Source organism: Salvelinus namaycush, chromosome 16 (genome assembly GCF_016432855.1).
Source record: "Salvelinus namaycush isolate Seneca chromosome 16, SaNama_1.0, whole genome shotgun sequence".
NCBI classification, from domain to species: Eukaryota; Metazoa; Chordata; class Actinopteri; order Salmoniformes; family Salmonidae; genus Salvelinus; species Salvelinus namaycush.
In genome coordinates, this window is record NC_052322.1 from 40241687 (window position 1) to 40265528 (window position 23842).

General features: G+C 44.5%; 1 protein-coding gene across 1 annotated transcript in view; it reads right to left on the reverse strand.

Moving 5' to 3' along the window:
* Positions 1-948: 948 nt before the first annotated feature.
* The window catches only part of si:ch211-117c9.5 (sodium- and chloride-dependent creatine transporter 1), a 36072-nt gene continuing 13178 nt past the window's right edge, over positions 949-23842 (reverse strand). The window contains exons 5-13 of the mRNA XM_039010209.1: positions 15298-15432; positions 15108-15211; positions 8915-9039; positions 7822-7934; positions 7005-7145; positions 5239-5341; positions 3270-3370; positions 2822-2992; positions 949-2033 (exon numbers count right to left, since the gene is read on the reverse strand). Of these exons, the coding sequence (XP_038866137.1) occupies positions 1902-2033; positions 2822-2992; positions 3270-3370; positions 5239-5341; positions 7005-7145; positions 7822-7934; positions 8915-9039; positions 15108-15211; positions 15298-15432 (1125 nt within the window). The 3' untranslated portion in view covers positions 949-1901. The remainder of the gene's footprint in view (positions 2034-2821; positions 2993-3269; positions 3371-5238; positions 5342-7004; positions 7146-7821; positions 7935-8914; positions 9040-15107; positions 15212-15297; positions 15433-23842) is intronic.

The window sequence follows — 23842 nt, forward strand, 5'->3', positions numbered from 1 at the left end:
CATGTATTTGTATGAATAATATTGGTAGTGTCTATGCAAATAAAGAGCCTAAAGAATAAAGTTTCCATCTTGTCTTTTATTGCTTCTCTCTTGGCTTGGCATTAAGACACATTGCTCTCCCTCTCTCTCTTTCTCCATCGGTAGGCTTCTCTCTCCCTCCCTCTCCCTCTTTCTCCATTGGTAGGCTTCTCTCTCCCTCCTTCTCCCTCTCTCTCTTTCTAAATCAGTAGGCTTCTCTCTCCCTCCCTCTCCCTCTCTCTCTTTCTAAATCAGTAGGCTTCTCTCCCTCCTTCTCCCTCTCTCTTTCTAAATCAGTAGGCTTCTCTCTCCCTCCCTCTCCCTCTCTCTCTTTCTAAATCAGTAGGCTTCTCTCTCCCTCCTTTTCTCCCTCTCTCTTTCTAAATCAGTAGGCTTCTCTCTCCCTCCTTCTCCCTCTCTCTCTTTCTCCATCGGTAGGCTTCTCTCTCCCTCACTCTCCCTCTTTCTAAATCAGTAGGCTTCTCTCTCCCTCCTTCTCCCTCTCTCTCTTTCTAAATCAGTAGGCTTTTCTCTCCCTCCCTCTCCCTCTCTCTCTTTCTAAATCAGTAGGCTTCTCTCTCCCTCCTTCTCCCTCTCTCTTTCTAAATCAGTAGGCTTCTCTCTCCCTCCTCCCTCTCTCTCTTTCTAAATCAGTAGGCTTCTCTCTCCCTCCTTCTCCCTCTCTCTCTTTCTAAATCAGTAGGCTTCTCTCTCCCTCCCTCTCCCTCTTTCTAAATCAGTAGGCTTCTCTCTCCCTCCCTCTCCCTCTCTCTCTTTCTAAATCAGTAGGCTTCTCTCTCCCTCCCTCCCTCCCTCTCCCTCTCCCTCTTTCTAAATCAGTAGGCTTCTCTCTCCCTCCCTCTCCCTCTCTCTCTTTCTAAATCAGTAGGCTTCTCTCTCCCTCCCTCCCTCCCTCTCTCTCTTTCTAAATCAGTAGGCTTCTCTCTCTCTCCCTCTCCCTCTCTCTCTTTCTAAATCAGTAGGCTTCTCTCTCTCTCTCACAAGGTGGAAATGCTGATTACAATCCCCTCCCCAATATTAACACTGATTCACAGACTCACACAATACTCAAGACACTTAAGTTAGTAAGTTAGTTAGTTACACTGGAAGTGGTGGTGCTTAGCTGTTTTTGTAATTTACAGAGGGAAGTTTCTTAACAGTTTGACTGATGAGGGAGGATAGAAAATAGTGGTCGGGTGACAGGTTGAGCTCAGAGTCAAAGACGAACACAGATAACATAGAGCACAGTACCTCTCTCCTTTAGTCTCTCACACACACACACACACACACACACACACACACACACACACACACACACACACACACACACACACACGGTCAGATCTACAGTAGACAGATAAGTGTTTACCAGCTTGGGATCAGTAATACTCATTCAGCACCATCAACAGGGTATGTTGGGTTACTACAGACTGGGTCAGCAGCACTGAACCGCCCCACAGAATCCATTACACAGGGAGGAGAGGGAGAGACACAGTGGAGATGGGATGGGGGGGGCAAGATATCGCAGCTGCATTCGACATCACAACACAATCACAGGACGAGACAGGAAAGGACAGCAGTGAGGCACAGAGCAGAAGACGGAGAGAGAGAGAGAGAGAGAGAGAGAGGTAGAGGAAAACAGAAAGAATGTCAGCCTGTATTGATTGTGTATTTGAGCTCTTGTCCCATCTTTTCTTTGGTCCATTGGTCCAGGGCTGTTCAGTGTGTGTGTTTAATCGGCTTCAGAGTGGCCTTCCTGTGCATTTATGGCTGGGCCAAGGCAGGGTGTGTGTATGTATCTATGTGTGTTTGTGTGAGTGTGTGTTTGGGACGGAGGGTTCTGAGTGGGAAACGAGGGGGTGGATTCTGTGGGGCTCAGATGGTCAGATGACACTCTCAAACAGCAAAGTGTTTTTGGTCTGGCCATTAGGGGGCAGCAGTTTGGCCTCAGACTCAGGAGCCAAGTACTCCATGTGATGTCGACCCCACACCGGAGTGGTCAGGTGCTGCCAACGCTACAGAGGGGGAGACAGGGAGGGAGAGAGACAGAGTAAGAGGGAGGGAGTGAGAGAGAAAGAGAAGGGTAAATATCACTGAATGAAATGAGTCTAGCACGGAGACAGTGATAGTGTGAAAGCCTACCAAGAGTCACAGAGACATTTTAACAGGGCAGGGTAGAGGCTAACGTGGGAAACAGTTTCAACTCAGCAGTCTGATTGATGATGTGACACATTCACCACCATGAGCCAGACAGTGATATTCATAGTAACATGTTACAGTTTAGTCAGCACAGTCAGACACACACAGAGGCAACCCAGGCAGGGGGTACGTCACCAGGGAAACACAGTTCCTACTCAGACACACACAGAGGCAACCCAGGCAGGGGGTACGTCACCAGGGAAACACAGTTCCTACTCAGACACACACAGAGGCAACGCAGGCAGGGGGTACGTCACCAGGGAAACACAGTTCCTACTCAGACACACACAGAGGCAACCCAGGCAGGGGGTACGTCACCAGGGAAACACAGTTCCTACTCAGACACACACAGAGGCAACGCAGGCAGGGGGTACGTCACCAGGGAAACACAGTTCCTACTCAGACACACACAGAGGCAACCCAGGCAGGGGGTACGTCACCAGGGAAACACAGTTCCTACTCAGACACACACAGAGGCAACCCAGGCAGGGGGTACGTCACCAGGGAAACACAGTTCCTACTCACACAAACAGTATGCTCACACCTCAGCATAGAAGCGTGAGGCCAGTCTCTTTCTCACACACACACACACACACACACACACCTCTGTGAAGGATCCTTTGCAGCGCAGTAGTTTGTAGAGGACCGTGATGGGGATGCAGAGCATTGAGGAGAGGGCCAGACACCAGCCCAGCGCCTCCCCCCACAAGGGGTAGGTATACATTGAGTTATAGGTCAGGGGCTTGTAGTTCACCACGTGGAACAGGAACACTCCCTACACACACACACACACACACACACACACACACACACACACACACACACACACACACACACACACACACACACACACACACACACACACACACACACACTAGTTAACAACACAGGCAATTTAAAAAGATTTCATCCCAAAGCCATAATTACATTGATCAGTGAAGCACAGCACAAATGCTCTGGTATTCCAAATACCCTGAACTATGCTAAATCTACATGACTGTAGGCCATAGTTTCCTAGCTCTGGAGGTGTGTGCTTTAACAACCTAACTCACCACACAAACAAGGGGCGTGATGTAGGACCAGCACCACTTCATGTAGGGCATCGGCCGGTAGCCAATCATACGAGCCACATCATCCATGAAACGATCTGCACCTGAGAGAGAGAGAGACCAGTGTGACTGACCCAAACTTAAGGAAAGCTTTGACTATGTGCAGACTCAGTGAGCATAGCCTTGCTATTGAGAAAGGCCACCGTAGGCAGACATGGCTCTCAAGAGAAGACAGGCTATGTGCACACTGCCCACAAAATGAGGTGTAAACTGAGCTGCACTTCTTAACCTCCTGCCAAATGTATGACCATATTAGAGACACATATTTCCCTCAGATTACACAGACCCACAAAGAATTTGAAAACAAACCCAATTTTGATAAACTCCCATATCTACTGGGTGAAATGCCACAGTGTTCCATCACAGCAGCAGGATGTGTGACCTGTTGCCACAAGAAAAGGTCAACCACTGAAGAACAAACACCATTGTATATACAACCCATATTTATGTTTATTTATTTTCATTTTTGTACTTTAACTATTTGCACATCACTACAACACTGTATATAGACATAATATGACATTTGTCTTTATTCTTTTGGAACTTCTGTGAGTGTAATGTTTACTCTTCATTTTTATTGTTGTTCATGTGTATTTGTTTATTATCTACTTCACTTGCTTTGGAAATGTTAACATATGTTTCCCATGCCAATAAAGCCCTGGAGTTGAATTGAGAGACGGGGGCAGAGACAGAAAGACACGGGAATAGAGTGAGTGAGAGAGTGAGTGAGTGAGTGAGTGAGTGAGTGAGTGAGTGAGTGAGTGAGTGAGTGAGTGAGTGAGTGAGTGAGTGAGTGAGAGAGAGAGAGAGAGAGAGAGAAAGAAGGAAGGAAGACACAGTAATAGAGTGAGAGAGAGAGAGAGAGAGAGAGAGGAAGAGAGAGAGGGAGAGAGAGAATGAGAGAGAGAGAGAGAGAGAGAGAGAGAGAGAGAAAGAGAGAGAGGGAGAGAGAGAATGAGAGAGAGAGAGAGAGAGAGAGAGAGGAAGAAGAAGAAAGAAGGAAGGAAGAGAGATAGAAGTGGTAAATCATGAAGGGAGAGATAACATGGTTGTGAGTAGGTCTCAGAGTTGATTAGGTGCCAAATTGTTTTCTGCATGTCACTTCCCTGCCAAACAGTCTGTGTGTTCTGTGTCACCGCATGATGTCTGACAAGACATGGAGAAGATAACTGACGCAGACACAAACAGGCTAGACTTCCCAGATCTCACTAACAATCTATTCCTAACACTGGACTTTAGTTGGCTTTAGAGCCTCTGACACATATTTCATTTCCTCTACTGTGTCTCTCTGTACAAGATTTGTGTGGTAGCCAAGACAGACAGACAGACAGACAGACAGACAGACAGACAGACAGACAGACAGACAGACAGACAGACAGACAGACAGACAGACAGACAGACAGACAGACAGACAGACAGACAGACAGACAGACAGACAGACAGACAGACAGACAGACAGACAGACAGACAGACAGACAGACAGACAGACAGACAGACAGACAGACAGACAGACAGACAGACAGACAGACAGACAGACAGACAGACAGACAGACAGACAGACAGACAGACAGACAGACAGACAGACAGACAGACAGACAGACAGACAGACAGACAGACAGACAGACAGACAGACAGACAGACAGACAGACAGACAGACAGACAGACAGACAGACAGACACACACACACACACACACACACACACACACACACACACACACACACACACACACACACACACACACACACACACACACACACACACACACATAAATCACACAAAAATGTACAGCACATCCATATCTCCAACCACAATTCCCATGTCTCCAATAATCGATGCAATCCCAGTAGTAACCCAGAGATGGCACTCATACAACAAACACACACACACACACACATGCACACACACCTTACCATAGACCCAGGCCACCACCACACACTCCCAGAAGGCCTGCCAGAGCAGTGTGATCCCACTGGCAGAGTAGTAGTCAAACAGCTGGAACACATACATCCCTCCCTGAGAGAGACAGAGAGAGGAGGGAGAGGAGGGGGAGAGAGAATGTGGGGGTAGAGAGAGACAGAGAGAGAGAGAGGGGAGGGGAGAGAGAGAAGAGGGGCGAGAGAAAGAGAGAGAGTGAGAAAGAGAGGTAGTAGAGAGATAGTAGAGAGAGAGAGCGTATAGAGAGAGGGGGAGGGAGAGGGGAGAGGAGTAGAGGGAGTGAGAGGGGAGAGAGAGCGAGAGTGAGCGGAAGGGAAAGAGAGAGTAGAGCGAGAGAGAGAGGAAGGGAAAGAGAGTACAGAGAGAGAGAGAGAGAGAGAGAGAGAGGAGGGGGAAGAGAGAGAGAGCGTACAGAGAGAGTGAGAGAGAGGAGGGGGAAGAGAGAGAGAGCGTACAGAGAGAGTGAGAGAGAGGAGGGGGAAAGAGAGATCGAGAGGGGAGAGAGAGAACAGAGAGAGACAGAGGGGAGGGGGGAGAGAGCGAGAGAGAGGGGGGAGAGAGAAAGAGAGAACAGAGAGAGAGAGAGATGGGAAGGGAGAGAACAGAGAGACAGAGGGGACGGGGGAGAGAGCGAGAGAGAGGGGGAGATAGAAAGAGAGAACAGAGAGAGAGAGGGGAAGGGAGAGAACAGAGAGAGACAGAGGGGAGGGGGGAGAGAGCGAGAGAGAGGGGGAGATAGAAAGAGAGAACAGAGAGAGAGAGGGGAAGGGAGAGAACAGAGAGAGACAGAGGGGAGGGGGGAGAGAGCGAGAGAGAGGGGGGAGAGAAAGAGAGAACAGAGAGAGAGAGGGGAAGGGAGAGAACAGAGAGAGACAGAGGGGAGGGGGGAGAGAGCGAGAGAGAGGGAGAGAGAAAGAGAGAACAGAGAGAGAGAGGGGAAGGGAGAGAACAGAGAGAGACAGAGGGGAGGGGGGAGAGAGCGAGAGAGAGGGGGGAGAGAGAAAGAGAGAACAGAGAGAGAGATGCGAAGGGAGAGAACAGAGAGAGACAGAGGGGAGGGGGGAGAGAGCGAGAGAGAGGGAGAGAGAAAGAGAGAACAGAGAGAGAGAGGGGAAGGGAGAGAACAGAGAGAGACAGAGGGGAGGGGGGAGAGAGCGAGAGAGAGGGGGAGATAGAAAGAGAGAACAGAGAGAGAGAGGGGAAGGGAGAGAACAGAGAGAGACAGAGGGGAGGGGGGAGAGAGCGAGAGAGAGGGGGGAGAGAAAGAGAGAACAGAGAGAGAGAGGGGAAGGGAGAGAACAGAGAGAGACAGAGGGGAGGGGGGAGAGAGCGAGAGAGAGGGAGAGAGAAAGAGAGAACAGAGAGAGAGAGGGGAAGGGAGAGAACAGAGAGAGACAGAGGGGAGAGAGCGAGAGAGAGGGGGGAGAGAGAAAGAGAGAACAGAGAGAGAGAGAGAGGGGAAGGGAGAGAACAGAGAGACAGAGGGGAGGGGGGAGAGAGCGAGAGAGAGGGGGGAGAGAGAAAGAGAGAACAGAGAGAGAGAGACAGAGAGAGAGAGGGGAAGGGAGAGAGAGAACAGTGGGGTGAAAAGACAGAAAAGGAAATGAGAAAGAATATGAGTTCATGTTGTCTTGTAAGAGTGATGTAATATGAACTACTAAATAAGTTCCTTCTGACCCCTTTTCATCCCTCTTCTCTTCATTTGTCCATTCCCTCCCTTCCCCTCTCCTGACCCTCTTACCTCTGTTACCATGGAGAGGTCGATGAAAAAGCAGGTGATGCAGCATATCGCCACGACAACCTCGCGACGCAGCGAGCCCGCCATAGATTTGGGCGGTAGCATGTCCATGACCCCCGTGACGAAGCCCTCCACCCCAACAAACTGAGAAAGAGAGATTACTCTGATATTCTGCTACCATACTTTGATATGCTGTCATGTCATAATCATGATTATAATATATCGGATAATATTTAATTTTCTGATACTCTAATAACAGTTACTTCTATAGCAGCGCTGTTTGCGTCCTTGAATGGTCATGGGGGGAGAGATAGAGAGGAGAGATGGAGAGAGAGACCGATGGAGAGAGAGGAGTAGTGTATGAACAGAGAGGAGAGATGGAGAGAGAGAGATAGAGAGGAGATGGAGAGAGAGAGATAGAGAGGAGAGATGGAGAGAGAGAGATAGAGAGAGGAGCAGTGTATGAACAGAGAGGAGAGTGGACAGATGCTCTCTGTGAGGCAGACAGAGGCTCATTGACTGCCTCTGTGCTTGCGGAACAATGGCTGCAGGCCCTGGGACTAACAAAGATGGACTACTTTGATATACAACTCGACAAGTTCAAATGTCCCCACTGTGTCAAGGTAAGTGGCTGTGTGTGAACGCACAGTATGTGTCATAGAACTGCAGACATTAACTGTCAGAATCCCTCTGTGTGTGTGTGTATGTGTGTGTGTGTGTGTGTGTGTGTGTGTGTGTGTGTGTGTGTGTGTGTGTGTGTGTGTGTGTGTGTGTGTGTGTGTGTGTGTTGTGTGTGTTGTGTATGTGCATTGTCCAATACCTGGCTATCCAGGCCCAGTACCAACAGCATGAAGAAGAAGAGCGCTGCCCAGACTGGAGCCATAGGCATCAGAGTAACAGCCTTGGGATAGGCTATGAACGCCAGGCCTGGACCTGGAGAGAGACAGAGAGGCAGAGTTAGTCAGCATTTTCACAACACCAAATGGGGAAGATAGACGGGAAGGGAAGATGTTTTATCAGGGCACAAGCTGAAAGGGATAAGGAAGGGGTCAGGGTGAGTGCGATGAAGTCAAAGTGAGGATGAAGATATAGGGATGAATCACGGTGGGGAATTAACACCAGCCAAAATGCTAGTTAGATTTAGCCATTGGCTGGTAGAGTGTCTATTCTTAAAAGTCACATTGGTGGGTGGTCACAGAGTATTTGGGAACAGTTTTTTATTTTCAATTCAAAGCCAACATGTAAAAAATATATATACACTACCGTTCAAAAGTTTAGGGTCACTTAGAAATGTCCTTGTTTTTGAAAGATTTTTTTTATTTTTAAGTCCATTAAAATAACATTAAATTGATCAGAAATACAGTGTAGACATTGTTAATGTGGTAAATGACTATTGTAGCTGGAAACGGCAGATTTTTAATGGAATATCTACATAGGCGTACAGAGGCCCATTATCAGCAACCATCACTCCTGTGTTCCAATGGCACGTTGTCCAAGTATCATTTTAAAAGGCTAATTGATCATTAGAAAACCCTTTCGCAATTATGTTAGCACAGCTGAAAACTGTTGTTCTGATTAAAGAAGCAATACAACTGGCCTTCTTTAGACTAGTTGAGTATCTGGAGCGTCAGCATTTGTGGGTTCAAATACAGGCTCAAAATGGCCAGAAACAAAGAACTTTCTTCTGAAACTCAAACTTGAAAAACAAGGATATTTCTAAGTGATCCCAAACTTTTGAATGGTAGTGTATATTTGAGTGTGTATGTGTTTTCTGTGATTTATCTTCACAATTAAAAACAAATCTGAAGAAAATGTGCCTGTTAAATGTTTTTGTGGCTGGAAAAATTTGGGCATCCACCAGCCACCTGGATGAGGTACAGGGGTAGTAGTGTTTTAGGGATCTCTGTCCTTACCACTCTCGGCCACCTTGCTGATGTCGACCCCCTGCTCTGCAGCCATGAAGCCCAGCACTGAGAACACCACAAACCCTGCAAAGAAACTGGTCCCACTGTTGATCATGGCTAGAACAAACGCATCTCTGCAGATAGAGAGAGAGAGAGAGAGAGAGAGAGAGAGAGAGAGAGAGAGAGAGAGAGAGAGAGAGACTTTAAAGATGTGGTATTGATATCAAGCAAACACACACACACACACACACACACACACACACACACACACACACACACACACACACACACACACACACACACACACACACACACACACACACACACACAAGTAGGCAACAACATAAAGTGAAAGATGTAATAATAGTGAATGAGTAATAGTGAGAAGATGAGTGAGACTAGAAAAGGGTAGTACGGAACGAAAGCTGGAGGCTAAAATAGATTGAAGGACGAAGGAGAGAAAGAGAGAAATAGACAGGAGGATCAGTAGGCTTTTCTCTGATAGCTGCTGTGTTGTCGGTGTAATTTGGATATCGACTCTAAAGCCACGAGAGCAAATGAGCTACTTTAAAAGACTAGTGATAGAAACAACATCCATCCAGGACAGTTAGTAGTGATACTGTACAGATCAATGTGTTGTTATCACTGTTCTTATTGATTCAAATGATGCTGCTATGATGCAGATCTGACAGGATTGGACAGGCGTAGGCAATAACAGCTACACTTCCACCTAATTCTACTTCCTGTGAAACATTAGGCTAGATCGTAAATGAGGATAGAGGGACACCTCTGTAAAACCCATATAAATAAATAATACTGTAATACTATAGTATTGCTACTTATTTATACACTATAGTATTCATTGTAGTGTTTTTGCAGACGTTATTGTAGTATTTACTGTAGTATACTGTAGTATTTACAGGTATCTATAGTATAAATACTGTAGTGAAAGAAAACTATGGTATATACTATAGTAATTAATGTAGTGTTTTTGCGGCTTGTAGTATACCGTAGTATTTACTATAGTGTTTGTGCTGACTGTAATATACTGTAACATTTACTGTAGTGTTCTTGCGAAAATTACTGTAGTATTTTAGTTTAATTATCTTTGACATAGAAGTGGAGGCTTTCTCCTTGAGGAAACCTATTGGAGAAATACTAAAATTTTAGTAAATTTTCCATAACCTGCAGGTAGGACTGGGGTCTGAACAGATAGTTCAGAGCATCTGCTCTTTTCTACTTGGCATGTAGGTTTCTCACTGATGTATAGCACAAATTGGGATATGGGGGAGGGGAATAAGCAGGGTATATGCAAATGAGGAACTGCAGTATTTACTATAGTTAAAAAAGTGTTGTTTTTGCAAACATTTTATTACAGTACTATTTACTATAGTATTCTACGACATTCTATAGTAAGTAATACACGTCTAGTATAGTATTCTACAGTATACTACAGAATTCTATAGTAAGTACTGTAGTATTCCATAGTAAACTGTTGTATTTTTTAATGTGGGTAGAAAAAGCCCTACCCTCCCTGTCCCATCCTCCCTGAGATGGATTAGCCTCCCTGTAGATAACGCTGAGTCATACTGCCAACTCTGTCCCACCAATAAGCCCCATTGTGCCCTTATTAAGAGCCAGCTATATGAGGAGTGTGTACACAACAACATGACCTGCATACTTGAGCTTTGTAGCATTGCTGTTGCTTTATGCAACAACAATCCAAACAGTCAGCATCCGGATTAGGGCTGTGGCGGTAACAAAAATTAGTCCGCCGGTGATTGTCAAGCAAATAACTGTCGGTCTCACGGTAATTGACCGTTAATTAACAAAAACACATTTAGCATCATCTGGCTACCATACATAGCCTACAAGCCACTGATGCAGACCTTTGGAACATCTACATCTTAGAAAGTATAATAAATCCATGTAATATAGCATACACCTTCACAATAAATTCATTATTTATTTTACACAGGTCTAAAGAAGCATGATATGAAGAAAATGTAGTCTATTTCAGAAGAACAGAATAGCATACTCTGAGTAGTCCTTATGTTAGGTCCTGATCTGGCTATGCCAAATGGCTGTGGGCTACACTAGTTCATTTAGCAGACAACATTTGCTTAGAATTCCGTGGCATTATTTTATAGTATGAAGAACACAATTGAACAAAGGTGAATAAAACATAAAGGATATTTTCTCCAAACGATTTGAGGGAGTGCGCACATGCGGCTATTCTGTGTTGAGCGGTTAACAAAGAAATAGGTATTCCTATATGCTTAATTTAGAGTTATTAATGTAACTTTAGTTGTTCTATAAATGTTGGGCTATATGTTTTGAATTTTAATACATTTTAAGGCTGCATGATGAGACTCTAATGATGATTTGAAAAAAGTCCCTTGAAAGACATGAGCTCTGCTTTGCTTTTTTTGCGCAGGCTATACACACTACATCAGTCACTCATTCACAATTTGACAAGCACTTGATAATGCCAAAAATTTCACAGCGGCATCCCCTTTGTGTGTCCGTAATGCACCCTAAAAAAATGGCCATTGTGCCCTTCTCCCTGAGTTCTGCGTGCTCCATCACGTGATCGGGTCTTTCTCACAGGCTACAAGTGAAGAAAGACACATCGGTGATGCACCTGCGCGCGTCATTATCTAATTCCGAGGTGCTTATTGAAGATATTGGAAGAACTGTCCACTTTTACTTTTCATCAGCCAAAATTAAAAAAGGCACTCGCACATCTGAGCAATCTTATTTGCAGGTGCATGGCAACAATTTAACAAATTGAAGGAAAAAGGGAACCGCACACTGCTCTTGATAGTATCACCGCTTACGTATCTGACGAAGGCCGTGTGGCCGATACGTAAGCTTATTAAATATCGGTGATACTATCAAGAGCAGTGTGCGGTTTCCTTTTTCCTTCAACTTTTCATCAGCCAACAAGATGAGTAGGCCTAACGAACAGCAAAAGCACTAGCCTATGTCAATCTACTATCTCCCATGGAACAAAAGTCAACCTATTCTATTCTGAGCGAGAAATAAATATTCCAAACACAGTCTGGGACAGTTGTGGGATGCGATAGATCCCAAATGAATACAACCATTAGCATCCCCCAAAATGTTTTTACGGAATGTGGTTGATGCAACAGATCAGAATGTTTAGCTTAAAATGTTGATAAACTATTAGGGTATTTCTTCACATTATGCCCACATCGTAGTAGGCTATAAGCGTGAATGTTCCATTAGCAGAAAACACCATGATCAAAAGTGACAGCAAATGCAATTATGCATGTAATGCTTTTATTATAAAAGGTGCATTTTTATGGGGGAAATGATTTCCCCCAAAATTGAAACTCACATGCTGCTTATGTAACAGTTAGGCTCTCCACCCCTTGTAAAGCGGATTATTGTTCTTAATTTTAAGAAGTTATTAGGCCACTTTAGTTGTGACGCAAACCTACAGGCTACATGCGGTGTGTGACTATGATTAGAAGAAAATCGCAAAAAAGGACATTATTTCTTATTCTGGGCATCATTCACAAGTGATAATATATAATTCACAAGTGATAGGCTAATATTGTCACCCATCAGACTATTCTTGATTTAATATTGTCTTTACATATACTAAATAATATACAGTACCAGTCAAAAGTTTGGACAAACCTACTCATTCAAGGGTTTTTCTTTATTTTTTACTCTTTTCTACATTGTAGAATAATAGTGAAGACATCAAAACTATGAAATAACTCATATAACATGCAGTAACCAAAAAAGTGTATTTATATTTTAGATTATTCAAAGTAGCTACCCTTTGCCTTGATGACAGCTTTGGACACTCTTAGCATTCTCTCAACCAGCTTCACCTGGAATGCTTTTCCAACAGTCTTGAAGGAGGTCCCACATATGCTGAGCACTTGTTGGCTGCTTTTCCTTCACTCTGCGGTACAACTCATCCCAAACCATCTCAATTGGGTTGAGGTCGGGTGATTGTGGAGGCTAGGTCATCTGATGCAGCACTCCATCACTCTTCTTCTTGGTCAAATAGCCCTTACACAGCCTGGAGGTGTGTTTTGGGTAATTGTCCTGTTGATAGTCCCACTAAGCGCAAACCAGATGGGATGGCGGATCACTGCAGAATGCTGTGGTAGCCATACTGGTTAAGTGTGCATTGAATTCTAAATAAATCACTGACAGTGTCACCAGCAAAGCATCCCCACACCATCACATCTCCTCCTCTATGCTTCACGGTGGGAACCACACATGTGGAGATCACAAATACACGGCGGTTGGAACCAAAAATCTCAAATTTGGACTCATCAGACCAAAGGACCAATTCCCACCGGTCTAATGTCCATTGCTCATGTTTCTTGGCCCAAGCAAGTCTCTTCTTATTATTGGTGTCCTTTAGTAGTGGTTTCTTTGCAGCAATTTGACCATGAAGGCCTGATTCACACAGTCTTCTCTAAACAGTTGATGTTGAGATGTGTTACTTGAACTCTGTGAAGCATTTATTAGGGCTGCAAATTCTGAGACTGGTAACTCTAATGAACTTTTCCTCTGCAGAAGAGGTAACTCTGGGTCTTTCTTTCCTGTGGCGAGGCTCATGAGATCCATGTTCTTCATAGCGCTTGATGGTTTTTGCGACTGCACTTGAAAAAACTTTTAAAGTTCTTGACATTTTCCGGATTGACTGACCTTCATGTCTTAAAGTAATGATGGACTGTCATTTCTCTTTGCTTATTTGAGCTGTTCTTGCCATAATATGGACTTGGTCTTTTACCACATAGGGCTATCTTCTGTATACCAACCCTATCTTGTCACCACAAAACTGATTGGCTCAAACACATTAAGAAGAAAAGAAAGGAGGACACTTTTCCCCCTGGTTTATTTTCATGCCAGCTAGGTAGGCTATATTCCTGTTGCAAATATAAGCAATGTGCTTAATAATAGGAAAGTTGAGAAATAAATATAGTAGGCCTAGCCTATTGAAAGCTGATAGGATCCTCCTCTTTTTAGTAGAGGCCATCACTCTGTTTTCTTGCGGAATTGCATAGCCTATTGAAATGTTGCACAACATGAGCTCATGGGCTCTCATGAAGTGCTTGATTAGGTTTTCGAATACATTTACATTGATGTCAGAGTGATTAGAGGGACAATAGAGTGCTGAGTACCAGGCAGTTAGCAAGTTTGGTAGGCTATTAACGACCAGCATCAGAGCTTGGAGAAGCCTAATTACCGTGACTAAACGGTCACATGGTTTTTGACAGCCCTAATCAGGATGCATTTGGAATCATCATCATCAGAGGTCCAGATAATAGTTCATGGCTACTGTATGTTGAGAGTGATTTGTGGACAGATAGCACAACAGAGTGATACATGGATGAAGTGTTAAGTGTTAATTCAAGACAACCACTGAGAAACAAGTTAATGAGATCCTATAAAACTGTGAGGACAGGAGGTGAACGTGCTGATTGGTGGACAGGAGGTGAATGTGCTGATTGGTCCCTGATGATGAAGCATTGTTTTAACAGCTCCATTCATCAGCTCCATCATCTACTAGACTATAAACCAAATCAAAACTCAAACTCTCTCATACCCTGTTTACCCTCATTTACAGTTAATGGTTATCATGTAGCCTACATCAGAGGACCATGACTAGCTAATATGAATATCTTCATAACTGAGACTGCGTGTACATTTCTAACTAAGGTAAACAAAAAATTATAGAAAAAAGTCATTGAAACGCTACTCCTAAATGGACATTCCATAAATTCCCGCTAAGGCCTAACATTAGTATCGAGACTTGGTATCTATTAAAAAGCATCCATATTATTGGCAACGTCCAGAAAACTGCCATTTTAGGAAGTTGGGTTTGTTTACATTTCTGAGTCAGTTTAGGCTAAACACATGCTTGAAGCATCTTAGCCATTCAACCCAGAGCTGCTGCAGCAGTGGGACTAGTGAGGGAGCTGACTCACTCTGATTATTAGATGTTATACTCAGACACTCTTGGGAGAATAATGGAAGTTCAAGACAATGCTTTTTTTTCTCTTACATTTTATCCAACTAGAAATAAAGATGCATAACCAATAACTAATTATCCCTGCAGTTTTTGGGGGGATCCAATTTGTGGTCATGTTTGGTAGCAGTGGTTGATGGGTTTTATGGTCTAACTGTGCTTTTTTGTCATACTTACTGGTAGCAGTTGTTGTGGAAGCGGTTGTAGCTGCCCAGGGCAGTTAAAGCACCCAGACCAATGGCATAGGAGAAGAAGATCTGAGTGCCAGCATCGATCCACACCTAGGAACACAACATGAATATTTATGTTAAAACAATCCTTGCATATCCCTGTGCAACACATGCTGTCTGTACTGTACACACCATACCTGGGCTTCCCAGAGTTTGGACCAGTCTGGTTTCAGGTAGTACACAATCCCATCCAGCGCTCCAGGTAAGGTTACACCATGGGCCAACAGAACCACCAGGACCAGGTAAGGGAACAGAGCTGTGAAGTACACTACCTACAGGGAAGGAAACAGAGCTGTGAAGTGCACTACCTATAGGGAAGGAAACAGAGCTGTGAAGTACACTACCTACAGGGAAGGAAGCAGCAGTGAAGTGCACTACCTACAGGGAAGGGAACAGAGCTGTGAAGTACACTACCTACAGGTAAGGGAACAGAGCTGTGAAGTACACTACCTACAGGGAAGGAAGCAGAGCTGTGAAGTACACTACCTACAGGGAAGGGAACAGAGCTGTGAAGTACACTACCTACAGGGAAGGAAACAGAGCTGTGAAGTACACTACCTTCAGGGAAGGGAACAGAGCTGTGAAGTACACTACCTACAGGGAAGGAAACAGAGCTGTGAAGTACACTACCTACAGGGAAGGAAACAGAGCTGTGAAGTACACTACCTACAGGGAAGGAAACAGAGCTGTGAAGTACACTACCTACAGGGAAGGAAACAGAGCTGTGAAGTACACTACCTACATGGAAGGAAACATAGCTGTGAAGTACACTACCTACAGGGAAGGAAACAGAGCTGTGAAGTACACTACCTACAGGGAAGGAAACAGAGCTGTGAACTGACTGCTAGTGTTTCCTCCCACACTAGTTTATTACTTGACTTACAGACCTTATAGTATATCAATTGGTTGTTTCAAACCACCTAAAACCAACTTAGGCATAAAAGATGGTAATAAGAGCTAGAGTAGGGTCTCCACACTGGTGGGTGTGATGACATGACGTAACGTCCTCAAACAAGTGTGTGAACGTCTACAGTGCATTCGGAAAGAATTCAGACCCCTTGACTTTTTTCCACATTTTGTTATGTTAAGGGAGTTTCTCCCATTCTTCTCTGCAGATCCTCTCAAGCTCTGTCAGGTTGGATGGGGAGCGTCACTGCACAGCTATTTTCAGGTCTCTCCAGAGATGTTTGATCAAGTTCAAGTCCGGGCTCTGGCTGGGCCACTCAATGACATTCAAAAACTTGTCCGGAAGCCACTCTTGTGTTTTCTTGGCTGTGTGCTTTAGGGTCTTTGTCCTGTTGGAAGGTGAACCTTCACCCCAGTCTGAGGTCCCTAGCACTCTGGAGCAGGTTTTCATCAAGGATCCCTCTGTACTTCGCTCCGTTCATCATTCCCTCGATCCTGACTAGTCTCCCAGTCCCTGAGAAACATCGCCACAGCATGATGCTGCCACCACCAGGCTTCACCGTAGAGATGGTGCCAGGTTTCCTCCAGACGTGAAGCTTGGCATTCAGGCCAAAGAGTTCAATCTTGGTTTCATTAGACCAGAGAATCTTGTTTCTCATGGTCTGCGTCCTTTAGGTGCCTTTTGGCAAACTCCAAACGGGCTATCATGTGCCTTTTACTGGGGAGTGGCTTCCATCTGGCCACTCTACCATAAAGGCCTGATTGGTGGAGCGCTGCAGAGATGGTTGGCCTTGTGGAAGGTTCTCCCATCTCCACAGAGGAACTCTGGAGCTCAATCAGAGTGACCATCGGGTTCTGGGTCACCTCACTGACCAAGGCCCTTCTCCCCCCGATTGCTCAGTTTGGACGGGCGGCCAGCTCTAAGAAGAGTCTTGGTGGTTTGAAACTTCTTCCATTTAAGAATGATGGAGGCCACTGTGTTCTTGGGGATCTTCAATGCTGCAGAAATGTTTTGGTACCCTTCCCCAGACCTGTGCCTTGACACAATCTTGTTTCGGAGCTCTACGAACAATTCCTTTGACATCATGGTTTTGCTATGACATGCACTGTCAACTGTGGGACCATATAGACAGATGTTTCCAAATCATGTCCAATCAATTGAATTTACTACAGGTGGACTCCAATCAAGTTGTAGAAACATCTCAAGGATGATCAATGGAAACAGGATGCACCTGAGCTCAATTTTGAGTCCCATAGCAAAGGGTCTGAATACTTATGTAAGTAAGATATCTGTTTTCTTTTCATAGATTTGCAAGAATTTCCCAAAAATCTGTTTTCACGTTGTCATTATGGGGTATTGTGCGTAGATTGATGAGGATTTTTTTGTATTTCATCCATTTTAGAATAAGGCTGTAACGTAACAAACCGTGTAAAAAGGAATCTGAATACTTTCCGAATGCACTGTTAAAAAATGCACATCAGCCATTCATTATTTCATAATTTCATTTAAATCAAATCAAATTGTATTGGTCACATACACATGGTTAGCAGATGTTAATGCGAGGGTAGCGAAATGCTTGTGCTTCTAGTTCCGACCATGCAGTAATATCTAACAAGTAATCTAACAATTTCACAACAACTACCTTATACACACAAGTGTAAAGGAATGATTAATAATATGTACATATAAATATATGGATAAGCGATGGCCGAACGGCATAAGCAAGATGCAGTAAATGGTATATAGTACAGTATATACATATGAGATGAGTAATGTAGGGTATGTAAACATTATATAAAGTGGCATTGTTTAAGTGACTAGTGATACATTTATTACATCCAAATGTTAAATCATAAAAGTGGCTAGAGATTGAGTCTGTATGTTGGCAGAAGCCACTCAATGTTAGTGATGGCTGTTTAACAGTCTGATGGCCTTGAGATAGAAGCTGTTTTTCAGCCTCTCGGTCCCTGCTTTGATGCGCCTGTACTGACCTTGCCTTCTGCATGATAGCGGGGTGAACAGGCAGTGGCTTGGGTGGTTGTTGTCCTTGATGATCTTTTTGGCCTTCCTGTGACATCGGGTGATATAGGTGTCCTGGAGGGCAGGTAGTTTGTCCCCGGTGATGCGTTGTGCAGACCTCACTACCCTCTGGAGAGCCTTACGGTTGTGAGCAGTTGCCATACCAGGCGGTGATACAGCCCGAAAGGAAGCTCTCTATTGTGCATCTGTAAAGGTTTGTGAGTGTTTTTGGTGACAAGCCAAATTTCTTCAGCCTCCTGCGGTTGAAGAGGCGCTGTTGCGCCTTCTTAACCACGCTGTCTGTGTGGGTGGACCATTTCAGTTTGTCCGTGATGTGTACGCCGAGGAACTTAAAACTTTCCACCTTCTCCACTACTGTCCTGTCAATGTGGATAGAGGGGTGCTCCCTCGGCTGTTTCCTGAAGTCCACGATCATCTCCTTTGTTTTGTTGAAGTTGAGTGTGAGGTTATTTTCCTGACACCACACTCCGAAGGCCCTCACCTCCTACCTGTAGGTCGTCACGTCGTTGTTGGTAATCAAGCCTACCACTGTGGTGTCGTCTGCAAACTTGATGATTGAGTTGGAGGCGTGCATGGCCACGAAGTCATGGGTGAACAGGGAGTACAGGAGAGGGCTGAGAACACACCCTTGTGGGGCCCCAGTGTTGAGGATCAGCGGGGTGGAGATGTTGTTTCCTACCCTCACCACCTGGGGGCGGACCGTCAGAAAGTCCAGGACCCAGTTGCACAGGGCGGGGTCGAGACCCAGGGTTTTCTTTTTGTAGTCTGTGATTGACTGTAGACCCTGCCACATACGTCTCGTGTTTGAGCTGTTGAATTGCGACTCTACTTTGTCTCTATACTGACGCGTAGCTTGTTTGATTGGCTTGCGGAGGGAATAGCTATACTGTTTGTATTCGGTCATGTTTCCGGTCGCCTTGCCATGATTAAAAGCAGTTGTTCGCGCTTTCAGTTTTGCACGAATGCTGCCATCAATCCACGGTTTCTGGTTGGGGAAAGATTTAATAAATCACCGTGGGTACCACATCACCGATGCACTTGTTAATAAACTCGGTCACCGAATCAGAGTATACATCAATGTTATTGTCCGGACATATCCCAGTCCACGTGATCGAAGCAATCTTGGAATCAGATTGGTCGGACCAGCGTTGAACAGACCTGAGCATGGGTGTTTCCTGTTTAAGTTTCTGTCTATAGGCTGGGAGCAACAAAATGGAGTTGTGGTCAGATTTGCCAAAAGGAGGGCAAGGGAGGGCTTTGTATGCGTCGCGGAAATTAGAGTAGCAATGATCCAGAGTGTCGCCAGCCCGGGTCACGAATTCGATATGCTGATCAAATTTAGGGAGCCTTGTTTTCAGATGAGCCTTGTTAAAATCACCAGCTACAATAAATGCAGCCAATGAAGTTCTTTCAGGGCCGTCGAGGTGTCTGCTTGGGGGGGATATACACGCCTGTGATTATAATCAAAGAGATATCTCTTGGTAGATAATGCAGTCAGCATTTGATCATAAGGAATTCTAGGTCAGGTGAACAAAAGGACTTGAGTTCCTGTATGTTGTTATGATCACACCACGACTCGTTAATCATAAGTCATACACCCCCACCCTTCTTCGTACCAGAGAGATGTTTGGTTCTGTCGGCGCGATGTGTGAAGAAACCGGGTGTGTACCGACTCTGATAACGTATCCCGAGTGAGGCATGTTTCCGTGAAACAAAGAATGTTACAATCTCTGATGTTTCTCTGGAAGGCAACCCTTCCTCGAATTTCGTCTGCCTTGTTGTCAAGAGACTGGACATTGGCGAGTAGTATACTCGGGAGCGGTGGGCGGTGTGCCTGTCTATGGAGCCTGACCAGAAGACCGCCCCGTTTGCGGCTCTGTTGTTTTGGGTCACCTACTGGGATCCGATCCATTGTCCTGGGTGGTGGTCCAAACAGAGGATCCGCTTCGGGAAAATTGTATTCCTGGTCGTAATGTTGGTAAGTTGACGTTGCTCTTATATTCAATAGTTCCTCCCAGCTGTATGTAATAAGACTTAAGATTCCCGGGGTAACAGTGTAAGAAATAATACGTAAAAAAAATAAACTACTGCATAGGTTCCTAAGAACGCGAATCGAGGCGTCCATCTCTGTCGGGGCCAAACACTCCAACAAATACTCCAACAAAACTTAGAGAACACTGTTTTTCCAGAGGCGGCGGCATAGGTGACAATTGCATAGGAGAAGAATAACTGAGGGCCAGAGTCAATCCACAGCAACACCACGTGAACATACACACACATGCATGCATCCAAACCCACACACAGATTCTTCTGACACAACATTAGGAACACAGCACGTACAGTCAAATAATAACTCCCAGGATATACGGGGGAAAACCCATGGCTCTGTTCTACTTCACAGCTCTGTTCTCTTCCCTGAAGCACATACGCAGATTTGCGATTTTGCTGAGAAAGCAACTTCCCGCTATCCTTTGCTAATCTTGTGTTAGAGCCTCCTAACCGTATTTAATAAAGTTTGGGGAAAAAAGGAACATATTTGCCTTGATCTGCAGGGACCCCCCTACCCGCCCCTCAAATGCACACAGAGGGGAAAGTTACTAATCGGCTTAAGTGGCCGGCTCAATTACCCTCCTTTTTTTCACCCTGCTCTGTGAGCTTTGGCTATTTCTGTGGAACACATAAACACGTTTGCATACCTACATAGACACACAATTATATGTACAGATACATAAAACAACAGAAACAAACCCGCGTACACACATGCACATTATGCCCAAACACAGCCTTTCCTACTAGATATTTGTTTCAAAGCTGCTTCAAGTTGAGACTGTTGGTATTTTTCAAAATACATACCACCGTGCTCCGAGCATGCAAATTGGAGCACGGGAGAGTCGGAGTCCAAATCAAAGTACGCGAAACAGAGCACGAAGGGGGGTACTTCTCGAATGCGTACTCCGTTTGTACATATTTTGAAGCATGCATTGATGCAAGCTTCAATGGAAAGTATTTACAGAAAGTATTTGCACATTTATTGAAATCAATGGCGGCTATTACTATTTGAGCTGAATCGGGAGAAAATAAACTCCAACGTCGGAATGAAATGTTGTCCATTTACATCTGATACGTTGCCTGTGGTAATTTTCGCATATTTACCTGCCTACAATACCCACTGTAGTGTGCGTAGATCGCAAGCCCATAGTAAGTCAATAGGGCTAACTGGCTAGCTACTACTGTTAGCTAGACAGATAGCCATAAAGAATTGTTAGCTAGCTAGCTATCCACGAAGAACGTACATCTTGTCCTGGCTGGAAGAAGGTTCAGTGAATGGGTAAGTTCATAGTAAGTCAATAGGGATAACTCACCAGCTAGCTAGCTAGCCACAAATAATTGGTAGCTAGCTACCCACCAAAAATGTATATCTACCTTGCATAACATTAGTTTTAGGTAATTTTTGCCTTTTTAACTAGCTGGATAGCTAGATTATTACGATTCACATATAGTTGCTAATTATGAATTAAAATGTTTGCGTTGGTAATACAGTGCATTCAGACCCATTGACTTTTTCCACATTTTGTTACGTTACAGCCTTATTCTAAAATGGATTAAATAAAACATTGTCCTTATCAATCTACACTTATCAATACCCCATAATGACAAAGCGAAAACAGATTTTTTGATATTCTTGTAAATGTATTAAAAGTAAAAAACAGAAATACCTTATTTACATAAGTATTCAGACCCTTTGCTATGAGACTCGAAATTGAGCTCAGGTGCATCCTGTTTCCATTGATCATCCTTGAGATGTTTCTACAACTTGATTGGAGTCCACCTGTGGTAAATTCAATTCACTGGACATGATTTGGAAAGGCAAACACCTGTTTGGTGTTTGCAGTTGACATTGTGTTGAGGCACCGATCTGGGGAAGTGTACAAAACATTCTGCAGCATTGAAGGTCCCTAAGAACACAGTGGCCTCCATCATTTTTTTATGGAATAAGTTTATAATCACCAAGACTCTTCTTAGAGCTGGCCGCCCGTCCAAACTGAGAAATTGGGGGGAGAAGGGCCTTGGTCAGGGAGGTGACCCAGAACCCGATGGTCACTCTGACAGAGCTCCAGAGTTCCTCTGTGGAGATAGTAGAACCTTCCAGAAGGACAACCATCTCTTCAGCACTCCACCAATCAGGCCTTTATGGTAGAGTGGCCAGACGGAAGCCACTCCTCGGTAAAATGCACATGACAGCCTGCTTGGAGTTTGCCAAAAGGCACCTAAAGGACTCTCAGACCATGAGAAACAACATTCTCTGGTCTGATGAAACCAAGATTGAACTCTTTGGCCTGAATGCCAAGCGTCATGTCTCGAGGAAACCTGGCACCATCCTTAAGGTGAAGCCTGGTGGTGGCAGCATCATGCTTCAGAGCGCTCAGGACCTCAGACTGGGGAAGAAGGTTCACCTTCCAACAGGACAAAGACCCTAAGCACCAAGACAAGAAAACACAAGAGTGGCTTCGGGACAAGTCTCTGAATTTCCTTGAGTGGCTCAGCCAGAGCCCGGACTTGAACTCGATTGAACATCTCTGGAGACCTGAAAATAGCTGTGCAGCGACGCTCCCCATCCAACCTGACAGAGCTTGAGAGGATCTGCAAAGAAGAATGGGAGAAACTCCCCAAATACACGTGTGCCAAGCTTGTAGTGTCATACCCAAGACTTGAGGCTGTAATCACTGCCAAAAGTGCTTCAACAAAGTACTGAGTAAAGCATCTGAATACTTATGTAAATGTGATATTTCAGTTTTACATTTTTAATACATTTGCAAAAAATTCTAAAAACCTGTTTTTGCTTTGTCATTATGGGGTATTGTGTGTAGATTTTAATCCATTTTGGAATAAGGCTGTAACATAACAAAATGGGGAAAAAGTCAAGGGGTCTGAATACTTTCCAAATGCATTGTATCTTGTTTCGTTGCTATTGTTGCCATTGTCCTGGCTGGAAGAAGGTTCAGTGAATGGGGAGGTGCAGCGTAAGGTAATACAGTAGGGTGAGTGTGAGGTAATTCAGTAGGGGGAGTGTGAGGTAATTCAGTAGGGGGAATGCGAATGCTTCTCAAATATAATGTTTTATGCATTCTTCACACTCTTGTCCTCACAAGAACGTCCTCGGAGAATGCACTCAGAGCATGAGAATGTGGAGCACGGTAGTATGCATATTGAGAAACACCCTGTGTGTGTGTTGCTGTGGGGACCACTAGGTAGAAGTTCATTAAAGTTACAGTGAAAATTGAGTGTGAACTATACAAGCCAGGCATTTACGGTTCTCAACCCATACATGACAAACATAAGAGTACTTCAACACAAAGGCATCTACTAAGGCTGTGGTTCCCAAACTTTTTATAGTCCCGTACCCCTTCAAACATTCAACCTCCAGCTGCGTACCCCCTCTAGCACCAGGGTCAACTCTCAAATGTTGTTTTTTGCCATCATTGTAAGCCTGCCACACACACATTATACGATACATTTATTAAACATAAGAATGAGTGTGAGTTTTTGTCACAACCCAGCTCGTGGGAAGTGACAAAGAGCTCTTATAGGAACCAGGGCACAAATAATAATATAACAATAATCAATAATGTTGCTCTTTATTTAACCATCTTACATATAAAACCTTATTTGTTAATTGTTAAATTGTGAATAACTCACCACAGGTTAATGAGAAGGGTGTGCTGGAAAGGATGAAC